The following is a 13,449-nucleotide window of genomic DNA, read 5'->3' on the forward strand; positions in this document are numbered from 1 at the left end:
GGGGGAGGGGGGCCAGTCGATTAGATCGATTCCAGTACGCAACTGGTACTTAATTTATCGACCCCGAAAGGATGAAAGGCAAAGTCGACCTCGGCGGAATTTGAATTCAGAACATAAAGACAGTTCAAATTCCACCGAGGTCGACTTTGCCTTTCATCCTTTCGGGGTCGATAAATTAAGTACCAGTTGCGTACTGGAATCGATCTAATCGACTGGCCCCCTCCCCCAAAATCTCGGGCCTTGTGCCTAGAGTAAAAAAGAATATGAAATATACCCTAAAGCAGTGGGTCCTAAACTTTTCCGGGTTGCCGGCCCCCTTGACATCCAGGCCGCATTCCTAGCGCTCCCACCCCAACTAACCATCACGAACATAGACCTCTATCCGAAGCAAATTCAAAGCAACTGCATTTCACAAATAAAACTTAACCTAATGAACCCATTATTTCATTTTTACATGAATCGCTACTTCATTATCACCCCACTTTTCTTCAACGCCCCGCCCCCTTGGAACTTTCCACTGTCCCCAAGGGGGCAATACCGTCTATTTTGGGAACCACTGCCCTAAAAGCCATCGACTTATTTTGTTGCCATGAAGTCAAAGGGAGACAAATCCTTAAACATTACTCATATGATTGCATGACCTGCTAGAAATAGCAGCCAAACATCTTTAACATCACACTCACCTTAAACGGGTGATTGAGGGGAATAAATTAACAAATGTAGTCATATATACGGATTGGTCACAGCTGGAATGTTCGGCTTGATTAAGACTAGCTTAGACTACGTAACATATTAAAGAGTGTCTGGTACAGAGGGAGTGTTTACATGATCTCTCGACCTTCAAGAATTAACAGCCAGATCTCCCTCAAATCACATCTTACTGTTTTCAGTAAGGAAAAAAATATATTGGAAAATATAGTCCTAGACTTCTCCTTCCCTCCGCCAAAGACAACTGGCATATCTCTGATCATAGACCTGCTCAATCACTTTTGATTTAAAACTAAACAACACTCATTTCAAAGCTTTCTATCTAGTACAAAAACGTGTTTCATTTTGCACTTTTATTAGTACAATTAATATTAAGGTCAGCTGTGACGAACCCTGACGAGCAGGTATCGTTGACCTAACAGGATACGATTCCTAGACCGAATCATTTACTTTCATTTCCGACGTTAATGCTTTGGTAGAGATGGACTATATGTAATCTGGACCTTTCCCCCCCTTATTAATTAATTTTTTTTTTACGGAATCCCACGTTTTAGGCTATGGAGATTCCGATTCTGAAAAAAAATTTTTTGAAAAATTTCAATCCCCCCCCCCAAGCAGGGTATTTACATGCTAGAAATAACAGCCAAATCTCACAAAACTAGTGTTAGGGTTAGGTTTAGGGTTAGGGTTAGGGTTTGAGTTAGGGTTAGGTTTACCCTGTGGATCTATATAAAAACCGGGGGTGGGGGTTAGGGTGCCATAGATTTCACAGACTTTTGCCGAATTCCCTCAAATTACACCTCCTTGTGTTAAAAAGGACACATTAGCGACAAGAATGCCAGGTATACAAGACGGTATCGAGATCGTTGAGGCTGAAACGTCTTTGATCACAGGTCCCTTCGATCAGCTGAGGATTAACAAAAGAAAAGAAAAAAATCATCTGTCGGAAAGTTAGGTTTCCGGTGACCAATGTGGGGGATGCTATTTCGCTGTTAGAGAAAGGATTAAAAACCACTTCTTCGCGTTCCTCTATTTCGTGTACAATATTCAGCCTTTGTGTTTTGTTAATGGAAAACTAATTTGTGTAGGCTAACGGCAAGAGGGGGGAAACCGAAACTGAGATCCATTGTCTCGAGTTCTAATCCAATCTGCATTGCCTCGACGACTGATACGTAAACGTTTCACTATCTTCATTAGGTGTTCCTACAGAATAGAGTCAGAAATTTTCAGAGTGTGCCAAAAACCGTAATTTATTTGAAATTGTGTGTTTGAGCCTTGTAGATTACGAACGTGTAAAAGAGGGGTGATGCTGTTTTTCAGTTTAAATAATTATTTCGGAAACTTGTTCAAATTTATGTTATACATATTTTTGAAGTATCATAATCTCAGATATTTTAAAACCGAAAAGATTAAAAAAAAAAGTCAAAATTAAAAAAATTTACAGAAAGGGAGCAGGGGCCAAAAATCCCTCTGAAAAAAAAAACAAAACAAAACTGAAGGAACGAAATCTACAATATCTAAAACACATATTAGAAGAAATTAGGGTTTTTGGCGCATGATATAATTTATGACTCTATTCTGCATGAATACCTTACAACTTATCATCAACGCCGAAGAAAGAAAGAAAAAGAAACACAGAGATTAAGAGAAGGAGAGTGGAAGGGAGGAGAATCGTCCCCTGCTGCACATCGTCTATGTTCAGTTTCCAACCCGGTTTTGCCCGGAAGCGGAAACGGAAGTGTAGGTCATGTGTCTATTAATCGAGCTGCATTAGATCTGTAATATATCCTCCAACCAATATGACGGAGAACGTGTGAATTAGGGAGAGTTGGTGATGTAAAATTCTTTCTTGATTGTAAATATTACCAAATTCTCATCTATGCTACAGAAAAAAGAAAAGGAAATGATAATAATTTCATAGAAAAATCTAATTATTATTATTATCATCATTCTAGTGTGAAATATTTTGTCAATGTAAATTTGTAAGGAGAAGAACAATAATATTTATTGTGGGAGAAGAAATGCAAATAATTAATTTGTAATATTTATTGATGAAACTTTGTTTAACATATTAAACATGTGCACGGGTAAATTCTACAAGAGATAAAACAACTACAAGAAAAACAGACAGCTGGCTACGACGACGACTACTACTACTACTAACATCATCATCATCATCATAAAGTACAACAATTATGATAAGGATAATATAAAAACAACATAAATTTCTCCATGAAGATGGAGAGTGGAGATGAGGTGGGAAACTGTTCTGTAGTTAGGTCGGCTGAAGTTGAAACTAGAAGTCCATTGAGTTTGTTATCATCATCATCTTCGTCGCTGTTGTTATTATGATGGCCTGTGTGGAGGAAGTCAACTAAAGAGACCTTAAGTAAGAACATTATCAACCAAAAACCAGAACAGTCGCCCTTCGTGTGCTGAGACAAAGATGACCACCACCAGTAGCAGTACTACAGTAAATGATGATAGTCGAAGTTGTTGTAGCAGTAAAGTGTATGAGGATGAGAAAGAAGAAACTCCAGATTCCGACCGAAGACTTCCACTCGCTTTTAATCTAAGTCGCCATACGGAGAAGATTTTAGCTCCAGAAGTGTTGACACAGACATGGAGGATGAAAGAAAGGGTTCGTCTCTATTATATTTATTTAAACAATTCATTTCCGCGTACCTAATAACCCATTTACCCATCTTTTATATCGATCTGTCTGGAAGTCAATCTGACTACTTACCTCTTCATATTTGTTAATTCATAACTATATAACTATCTGTATGTAGCATTTATATTTTGGGGGTGTTTATCTCGTGTATTTTTGGCTACTTTTTCTCCCCTCGAACTATAAATGTTAAACAACTATTGATTCCTGCGACATTGTAAGCGACCCATCATTTGGATGACTCCATCCCATTTACATATCCGAAATTCAGGACAAACGTAATGGATATTCTTCATGTGTCTTGTAATTATTTGTTGGTGTTAGAGATGTTTTATTGGGTCGTTTCATTATAGATAGGAGGCTAGACAAGTGTGTGTGGGGTGGGGTACATAGGAAAATAGTGCTTTTAGATGAATAACACAGATGTGCGGTTAGTTTTAACAGATAACTTTGATGGATGATAGTCAAATAGATGGCTAGACGGAAATGAAACATTCCAGGCATGCGGTAATTGTCAAACTATACGGACACAAACTAAATTGATATTCTTAGAAAATACAAATATAATATCACTTCTACTAATCTCCAGAACCTGTTACTAAAAACGGTTTATAACCTTTGAATATTAAAGGGGATTATATTTGGTTATTTTACTATTTTAATGAATTGTGTATATTTTATTATTAATGTGGCATAAATTAGATACATGAAGACTTGTTGATATTTTACTGTCACTTTCAATCTTTTAGAACCACTTCTTGTCACCGATCTAGAACAAATAGAGACAGCCTCTGCACCGTTTCCCTCAAATCTTCCCCCTTTAATAGATAAAAAGACAAATCGGACAGTGCAGGCCTAGATAGACAAAAAGCACAGAGTAGTTACACTTGGAACGTCTTTGGTCTTTAGGTCAATCAGATCTGATGAAGGGTTAAAAAGCAACAAACACTATGGGACAAATAACCGTCTTTCGAGGATATTTTGGTGGAGATGTTCTCAGTAAAAGGCTGGAAAAAGGATTTTGACACAATTGTTTGGAGTCCTTTTAATATTCAGATTCTTTTGTCATGACATTGTTTTGAATTAATCATGCATTAGCTTTGAGATTTCGCCAGTGGGATTGTATATCTTAGAATGACATTGTAAGGTTGGTGTAAGAAGCCAGATCTGGTCTGTTTGAACATAAAGCATGTAGAATATTTGGGCCAGATATGGCTGGTCTAAATGCTAAAGGGTTTAACCTTTTATAGTATGAATGTTAAGAAATTGAATACCAGTAATATTCTATGGTCGATTTAGCTATAAAAATGGTGGTTAGACTGGACAAAAACAATGGTCAAGACTTGATGTGCCATATAGGTAACTGATTGCTTGTTATGACCTTGAAAAAGCATAAAAATCACTGATTATTATCCCCTTCTTGCTTTATAAATCCGAGTTATGCCTAGTAACTTATGTTATTTGTCCCCTCAGGAAAAAGAATAAAGCCATACATGTTGCAACATTTTACTCACCTTTTCCTTATGAATATTAGTCGTTGAATCTATGTTTACTATTATATTTTTCATCAAAAGAAAATATGGGTGTCTGGTGTATTGTCGGCTGTTCCACTGCTCTCCATCAACTGGTCTCAGTGCCTACTCTCCCCTTTCATTCTATAGAAAGTCAGTGGAGAGCATGAGTAACATTAGAAGACTGAGGGTGCTCTGAGTATTGATGAGGTTTTTAGGTTAATGATTATGGAGAATCTTTGGCTTGTTGGGATTCTTATTGGGGTTACCAATTTGGGAATAATCTGTAAGATTTTGCAATGTAGTTAGTACAGTGTATCAGAAGTGTGAAATGACTATGTACTCCCTATACACTTATATAACCCTTTTATTATTGTATTTTTAAAGAAATATATTGTTTGATTATTTCAATTAATTTCTTTTTAACCCCATGGCTGGGTAACCATCAGCTGAGATCAGCAATTAGCATACAACAATGGTTCAGTATATATTTACATCAACCGTTTTAACTAGTTTATGGCAGTGATTCATTTGGTGGCCTGTGTGTGGCAATGATAATCGTGCCGATTGAAGTCAGCACTCGGTGCAAGATAACCGTTCAATGTATATTTATGTCAACTGCTTTAGTGCAAGTGCTATTTATTTACCTAAACTATATCCCTGTGCAGGGCACTCATGTAGTGTTATTCGACAGTACAAGTCAGATCAACTTCATATATTTACAATCACTTATATTCAAAAATTGACTTTAGTGTGGCAGAGTTCAAAATAGGGTACCACACACGGTGGTATATTACATTGTGAACAATGGTATCTAGTTTCCTTACGTATCCCTTTTTGCTTTACATACTGTGCATGTCTTTGTGGCAGTGGGGTGAAAGAGTTGTGGAAAATCGTTATTCTTGAATGTCGATCCATCCCCCACACTGCCAAGCATCTGCCAAATGAAATGTGAGTTTACGACACACATGTCAACTATATACAAGAAAATTTTTTTGTACCATTTCACAAATTTTCTTACTGATTTGTGTGTTATCACCAGCTGATCTGAGTGATTGACCCTGTCCATCTCTTCATTGTATGAAACAACTACACTCATTATGGCATTACCATCTGCATCTTGTTTCCTAATCTCCTTCATGCCTGCAGAATGTATTGTGGATAATATGCAGACATTTTCTTTGTCATGCCACTATCAGTGCATCGGTATGCTGTTTCCCCCCTTTCAAAGTTTTATCTTGTGAAGATCAGGCAGCATGTTTTTCCTGTGCATCTTCACAGTCCCACAGGCATCAGTCCTCTTTGCCTACAGCTGCAGGAAGAGGTCTGGACTGGAAAACCAGTTGTCCATATAAATATTGTAACCTTTGTCAAACAAGTTTTCGTTCAGCAACAACACAACATCAATTGATGGTAGAGTAGATGCTGGAAGATTCAATCTGTCCTGACCAGTGTAGATTTTGCAATTTCATGTGTACCCACAGGCTCTGCCAGTTGACTGGCATACTTTATAAACCTTGACTCCAAAGTGGGTGGGTTGTATTGTTTGATTTGGAGCCTTTGGAGTCAAGGTTTATATGATAAACGATCATGGGAATCTTCTTTTCAGGTGCTGAATAACATCTCTCCTTCCTGTGTTACTTCCCATATCTCTTTCCCAGTTTTCAGAGTTGGCACTGTAAATATAGGCACATTGATAGGTAGGTCTAGCGAGATTGTAGAGATGCTTGAACAGAGACACGTTGATGTATGTTGTGTACCAGAGGTAAGGTGGAGAGGAACTTCAGCCAGAATCCTCACAGGCAAAGCACATAGGTCTAAACTCTTCTGGGAAGGTAATAGTAATGGGGGCATGCTTCTTGCAGAGAAATGGGTAGATAAGTTCATAGAGGTAGTGAGGGTGTGCGATAGAGTACTTAAACTCAGGTTAGTTTTGCGGAATGGTGTAGTTACAATTATCTCTGCCTACGCACCACAAACGGGCCTACCAAATGAACAGAAGGATCACTTTTATGATATTCTTCTGCAGGCTACCTCAAAGATGAGTGACAATGATCTCATCTTTGTGGCTGGAGATTTTAATGGGCATGTTGGACGGCAACCTGGTATCTTCCATGGTGTCAATGGGGGCCATGGAGTTGGTACCAGAAATGAAGAGGGAACTAGGCTCCTGGAGTTCTGCGATGCAGATAACCTATTCATCTGCAACACCAACTTCAGGAAGCCAGTTAGCCACCTGATAATCTATCAATCAGGTGACTCTGCTAGCCAGTTTGATTTCATTCTCACCAGACAGCGGGATGCATGGTTGCTCTTAAATACAAAGGCCCTCTCTGGTGAAGAATGCACCCCCCAGCATAGACTAGTTATTAGTGACTTTAGACTCGTGACCAGAAGGATACCAAAAAGCAGACCAATCTGGAAAAGAAGGACTTGGAAGCTTAAGAACCCTTCACATGGTCAGAGATTTAGGGATATCTTTACCAAGAAATTTGATGATCGGGAGGAGGAGCTACAGTCCAGTGACATAGAAGGCAGCTGGGAATTCCTGCGAGACAGCTTACCGAGTGCCACAGATCAAATCTGTGGTTGGTGCAAAGTCCCTTCCAAACTTAGGGTAACCTGGTGGTGGGACAATACTGTAAACAGGGCCATTAGAGCAAAGAAACAGGCTTGGAAGGCCTGGAAGAGTGGGGGTAGCAGGAGAATGTATCAGAGAGCCAAAAGGGAAGCTAGGAGACAGGTATATATAGCCAAGGAGTAGCAGAAAAGAAGTTTGCTAATGTTCTGCGACATGAGGACCAAAGAATTGAAGTATTTGAGATTGCAAGACAGTGTGTCAGAGAAAGCTGTGATGTCATAGGAGAGAAATGTGTCTGCATGGATGGTGGTGTCCTTGTGTTTAATGATTCTGGAAAGAAAGAGGCTTGGAGATGCCATTATGAAAGACTGCTGAATGTGGAGAATGAATGGGAGGAGGAGAGTTTGCCAAAGGCTGACCCAATTGAGGGACCAGCTACCCGAATTGACAGTTCCCTGGTAGATAAAGCAATTAAGGATATGAAGATAGGGAAAGCACCTGGCCCATCAGGAATCACCACTGAGATGCTTTAAATATCAGGCAGTCTAGGTTATGGTCTTGTCACCCACATCGTAAATCAGGTAGTTCATGAAGGAGTCATACCCAGTGACTAGTGTAGCAACACCATAGTCAACTTCTACATGGGTAAAGGTGATGCTTTAGATAGAAATAGCTACAGGGGTATCAGATTATTGGATCAGGTGATGAAAGTTACTGAGAGGATCATAGCCCAATTAATTAGGGAGAGAATTAGCCTAGATGAGATGCAGTTTGGTTTTGTGCCAGGCAGAAGCACCACTGATGCTATATTTCTGATAAGGCAACTGCAGGTGAAATATCTAGCCAAAGATAAACCTCTGTACTTAGCTTTTGTTGACTTAGAGAAAGCCTTTGACAGGGTCCCTCGATCTATTATCTGGTGGTCAATGCAGAACCTAGAGATAGATGAGTGGTTGGCAAGAGCTATACAAGCCCTGTACAGGGATACTGTCAGTAAGGTGGAGGTTGGCAATGAGTATAGTGAAGAATTCCAAGTAGAAGGAGGGTTTACCAAGGATCGGTCCTCAGCCCTCCTCTTATTTATTGTAGTCTTCCAGGCAATAACAGAGGAGTTCAAGACAGGCTGCCCCTGGGAACTCCTCTATGCTGATGACCTTGGCTTAACAGCCAAGTCACTGTCAGATCTAGAGATGAAGTTTAGGGTGTGGAAGCAAAGTCTAGAATTGGAGGGCCTTAGGGTTAACCTAGCAAAAACCAAAGTCTTAGTAAGTAGGAAGGCTGTCAAATCATAAACTCCTTCAGGTAGATGGCCTTGCTCGATCTGTAGAAAAAGCGTAGGTAGAAACTCCATATGATGTATCCGGTGTAAGTTAAGGACACATAAAAGGTGCAGCAATATCAAAGGAAGGTTAACTGGGAAAATAGTTTTTGTGTGTGGCAGATGCACTGGGGCAGTAAACACTGAAGATGTACAGAAAACAGATTCCATCACATGCCAGGGGGAGAAACTAGAAGTAGTTAATAGCTTCCCCTACCTAGGCAACCAAGTCTGTAGTGGGGTGGTTGCTCTGAGAGTGTAGCAGCTAGAATAAGAGTAACCTGGGCAAAGTTCAGGGAGGTCCTACCTCTGCTGGCAACTAAGGGCCTCTTGCTCAGGATGAAAGGTAGACCGTATGATGCATGTGTGCGAACTGCCATGCTACACAGCAGTGAAGCATGGGCCATGACTGCTGAGGACATGTGTAGGCTTGAAAGAAATGAGGCTAGTATGATCAGCTGGATGTGTAATGTCAGTGTGCATACATGACTGAGTGTAAGTGCCCTGAGAGAAAAGTTGGACATAAGAAGCTTCAAATATGGTGTGCAAGAGGGATAACTGTGCTGGTATGTATTATGTATGAATGAGGACTGCTGTGTGAAAAAGTGCCACTCCCTAACTATGAAAAGAACCCGTGGAAGAGGTAGACCCAGGAAGACATGGGATGAGGTGGTGAAGCATGACCTTCAAACATTGGGTCTCACAGAGGCAATGACAAGAGACTGAGACCTTTGGAGATATGCTGTGATTGAGAAGACCTGGCAACTAAAGTGAGATCACAGCCTTGCATGTCTAGTCCAGTTAAGAGTACCCCTGATGCATTGGGCAATATGATATTGAGAAGACCTGTCGAGTCAAGTAAAACCAAAATCGTAGCTGTGGCCAGTGCCCCCTGACTGTGCCGGTGGCATGTAAAATGCACCATCCAAACATGGTTGATGCCAGGTCCGCCTGACTGGCTCCCGTGCCGGTGGCATGTAAAAAGCACCATCCAAATGTGGCTGATGCTAGTATCCCCTAACTGGCTCCCATGCCAGTGGCATGTAAAAAGCACTATCCGAACATGATTTATGCCAGGATCACCTGATTGGCCCCTGAGCTGGTGGCACATAAAAAGCTCCATCCAAATGTAACCGATGTCAGTACCCCGTGATTGACTCCTGTGCCGGTGGCATGTAAAAAGCACCATCCGAACATGGCCAATGCCAGTACACCCTGACTGGCTCTTGTGCTTGTGGTATGTAAAAAGCACCATCCAAATGTGGCCGATGCCAGTACCCCCTGACTGGCCCCCATGCCGGTGGCATATAAAAGGCACTATCCGAACATGATCAATGCCAAACCCACCTGACTGGCTCCTGAGCTAGTGGCTCATAAAAAGCACCCACTGCACTCTGAGAGTGGTTGACGTTAGGAAGGGCATCCAGCTTTAGAAACATTGCCAGATCAGATTGGAGCCTGGTGCAGTCAGTCGCTGGCTCTCTAGACCTCAGTCAAACCGTCCAACCCATGCCAACATGGAAAACAGATGTTAAACGATGATGTGATGTATCTGGTATTTGGAACATAAAAAGTTCTTATGCAAAAATATATCTCTTTTACTTGTTTCAGTCATTTGACTGCGGCCATACTGGAGCACTGCCTTTAGTCAAGCAAATCGACCCCAGGACTTATTCTTTGTAAGCCTAGTACTTATTATATCGGTCTCTTGCCAAACCGCTATGTTGTGGGGATGTAAACACACTAGCATCGGTTGTCAAGCGATGTTGAGGGGACAAACACAGGCACATAAACTTATACACACACATACATATATATATATATATATATACATATATACGATGAGCTTCTTTCAGTTTCCGTCTCAAATCCACTCACAAGGCTTTGGTCGGCTCGAGGCTATAGTAGAAGACATTTGCCCAAAGTGTTGTGCATCTGAATCTGGGACCAAGTGGTTAGGAAATGAATTTCTTAATGATGCAAGGATGTTGAATTGATTGAGAGAAACCTGAATCCTCATTAGCATCATTACCATCAACATCGTCATTTAGCATCCACTTTTTCGTGTTTGCATGGGTCAGGTGGAATTTGTTGAAGTAGATTTTCTATGGCCAGTTGCCCTTCTTGTTGTTGACCCTCACCTATTTCCAGGCAAGGTAATATTTACCATGGAAGCCTGGAAATGAACAATGCCACTTGATTGATGGTGATGTTCATTTACGACCATCATGTAATGTCAAAACATAGATGCACACAAACATATATCTACAATTCAGAAGTGTGTCCTCTTCATGGGGCATTTTTTTTTTTGTTAGTCGAAGAATGTCTGGTGTCTTCAGATATTGGGTGATAGGGTTAGGGTAGTTGTTGAATCTGCAGTGAGGGTGAGTTCCAAGAAGATACAGAGAAAGGGAGAGGGTTGTTTTAGCGTAGGGATTTGGATAGTATAAGTGTTACGGAGAAGAAGAAATGGATGAAACGAGTGAGTTTAGGTGAATCCATTAGAAGTGAGAGTTACTGTTGTTGTAGGAGAAAGAGTTGAATGCTGAGCCCTGGTGTATGGTCAATACTTTAATATTTAGAGCAGTGTTTCTCAACCATTTTTTTTACCTATGAACTCTTTGGTTCCTGTTTTACTCATATGGGCCCTCCTAACCATTTGATGTTTAAAAAATCATATTGTCTTTTTAAACATTATTAGGAATTGTATTAAAAAATTGTTGAAATATTTTGTGTATTGTAGAAATATAACCAATTTTATTGCAGATGAATTTTAACAACAAAATCTTATATGGGTCCCCAAGGGCCATATGGATCCCAGTTCAGAACCTCTGATTTAGAGAATGTAGGCTCTGTGAATGGTTAATAATGAAATTATTCTTTTTCTCCTTTATGAAAACCCAGTTTTAATTCATTTAAAGGGATCTGGTGTTAAGAATGAAAACTATTTGAAAGTACATATTCAACAACTGTTTTGGTGATATTTTTCAGATGAAAACTGTCAGTGTTGCCTTGGTATTATGTTTGAATGTTGGAGTGGACCCTCCTGATGTTGTGAAAACCTCTCCTTGTGCTCGTTTAGAATGTTGGGTCGGTGAGTAACTTTCACTTGTTCTATTCATTTATATATACAGGGTGTCCCAGAATTATCTCTTTCAGTGAAATTGGACAATTTAAAAAAAAATACTCACTTTTATATATGTTTATCATGATTAATATGTGTTGAATAGGTATAAATTTTTAGTTTTCTTTATAATTTTATAATTTTTTAAAATAATTTTATTTTCATTCCTGTTAGATCCTGTCCATGACAGCTTTTATTCAGTTTTGCAGCATTCATTTTCTCTATCTCCCTCCTCAAGATGGAGCAATAGTTTGGCTAAACTTAACCCTTTAGTGTTTGCATTATTCTACCCAAATTAATGCTTTTTCATCCACATTGTTTTGAACTAATCATGCATTATCTTGTAACTATGAAATTTTGATGAGGTAGCTGTTAATTTTTAAAACGATATTGTAGGGTTGGTGTGAGAGACCAGATCTGACCAGTTTGAACATAAAACAGGCAGAATACTTTTGGCCGGATATGGCCGGTTTAAATGCTAAAGGGTTAAAGAACACATTCAGTTAGCAGTGCAGGAGATAATGTCTGAAGTGCTTCAAAATGTGTTTCACAATGCTAATGATAGATTTGAAATTTGCAGGGATACAAATAGAGTGCATTTGTAAGATTTATAAATCTATTTGCTTTGGTGTCATAATTAATAAACACAAAATTCTGTTAGTTTCTGTAAAAAAGTTGCCATTAAAATAAATAGTTAATTTTGGGACACCCTATATATATATATATATATATATATATATATATATATATAGTGTGTGTCATGTATTTTTGCAATCGTTTTTATTACATCAGAGGATGTAACTTATTTTCCAATCTATTTTCTTCATTTTGTAAATTGGGATATTTAGACACAAATTTAAAAGTAGCTTGAATAAATGTCAAGATTTTCAGAATCATTTGATTCAAGACTGTAAATTGATGTAGAAATATTGATTTTAAAAAGGAAAAAAGATCTTAATTTTGAGGAATTTGTATATTCAATTAAACTGACACAATACTTAATGAGTACTTTATTCTAACCAGTATTTTATTATATTGACTTCTTGGAAGAATGGAAGACAAAGTTGATGTTGGTGAAATTTGAACTTATAGGAATGTAACAAAGCATTGCACAGCATTTCATTTTATTGTTGTAATAATTCTGTTAATTGACTGCAAGAATAATGCATCTCCTACCATCCCATCACTGTATAACTCTCTCTCTCTCTCACATAGCCCACCCCAATGACTCTGCTATTCATCTATTTCTCTTTCTCTTTTACTACTCCCTTCTCTAACACTGTCTTTATTACTCTCTCTCCCTTACCATCTTCTCTCAACACTAAGCCTATGTAACTTTCATAAGAACTGGTTCAAATATTCTTGACCCTTCCAACCCATCACAGGCTTCACCTATTCAACCTACTCATTACCACTTTGTCCCCTCTCCTTCACACTAATCCTGACATTGCTTTTTCTCTTCCCTTCTGGACACTGTTCCCTCTGTTATTCTCTCCACTATCATCCTCTCACAACAATAAATCTTTTCCATCCATC

The 13,449-nt window shown here is 39.2% G+C and overlaps 1 protein-coding gene across 1 annotated transcript in view; it reads left to right on the forward strand.

Annotated features, from left to right (window-relative positions):
• The first annotated feature begins 2,457 nt into the window (after nucleotides 1-2,457).
• The window catches only part of LOC106869827 (regulatory-associated protein of mTOR-like), a 79,905-nt gene continuing 68,913 nt past the window's right edge, over nucleotides 2,458-13,449 (forward strand). Inside the window, 2 exon segments of the mRNA XM_014915716.2 lie at nucleotides 2,458-3,349; nucleotides 11,781-11,883. Of these exon segments, the coding sequence (XP_014771202.1) occupies nucleotides 3,155-3,349; nucleotides 11,781-11,883 (298 nt within the window). The 5' untranslated portion in view covers nucleotides 2,458-3,154.

This window comes from Octopus bimaculoides, chromosome 24 (assembly GCF_001194135.2).
Source record: "Octopus bimaculoides isolate UCB-OBI-ISO-001 chromosome 24, ASM119413v2, whole genome shotgun sequence".
NCBI classification, from domain to species: domain Eukaryota; kingdom Metazoa; phylum Mollusca; class Cephalopoda; order Octopoda; family Octopodidae; genus Octopus; species Octopus bimaculoides.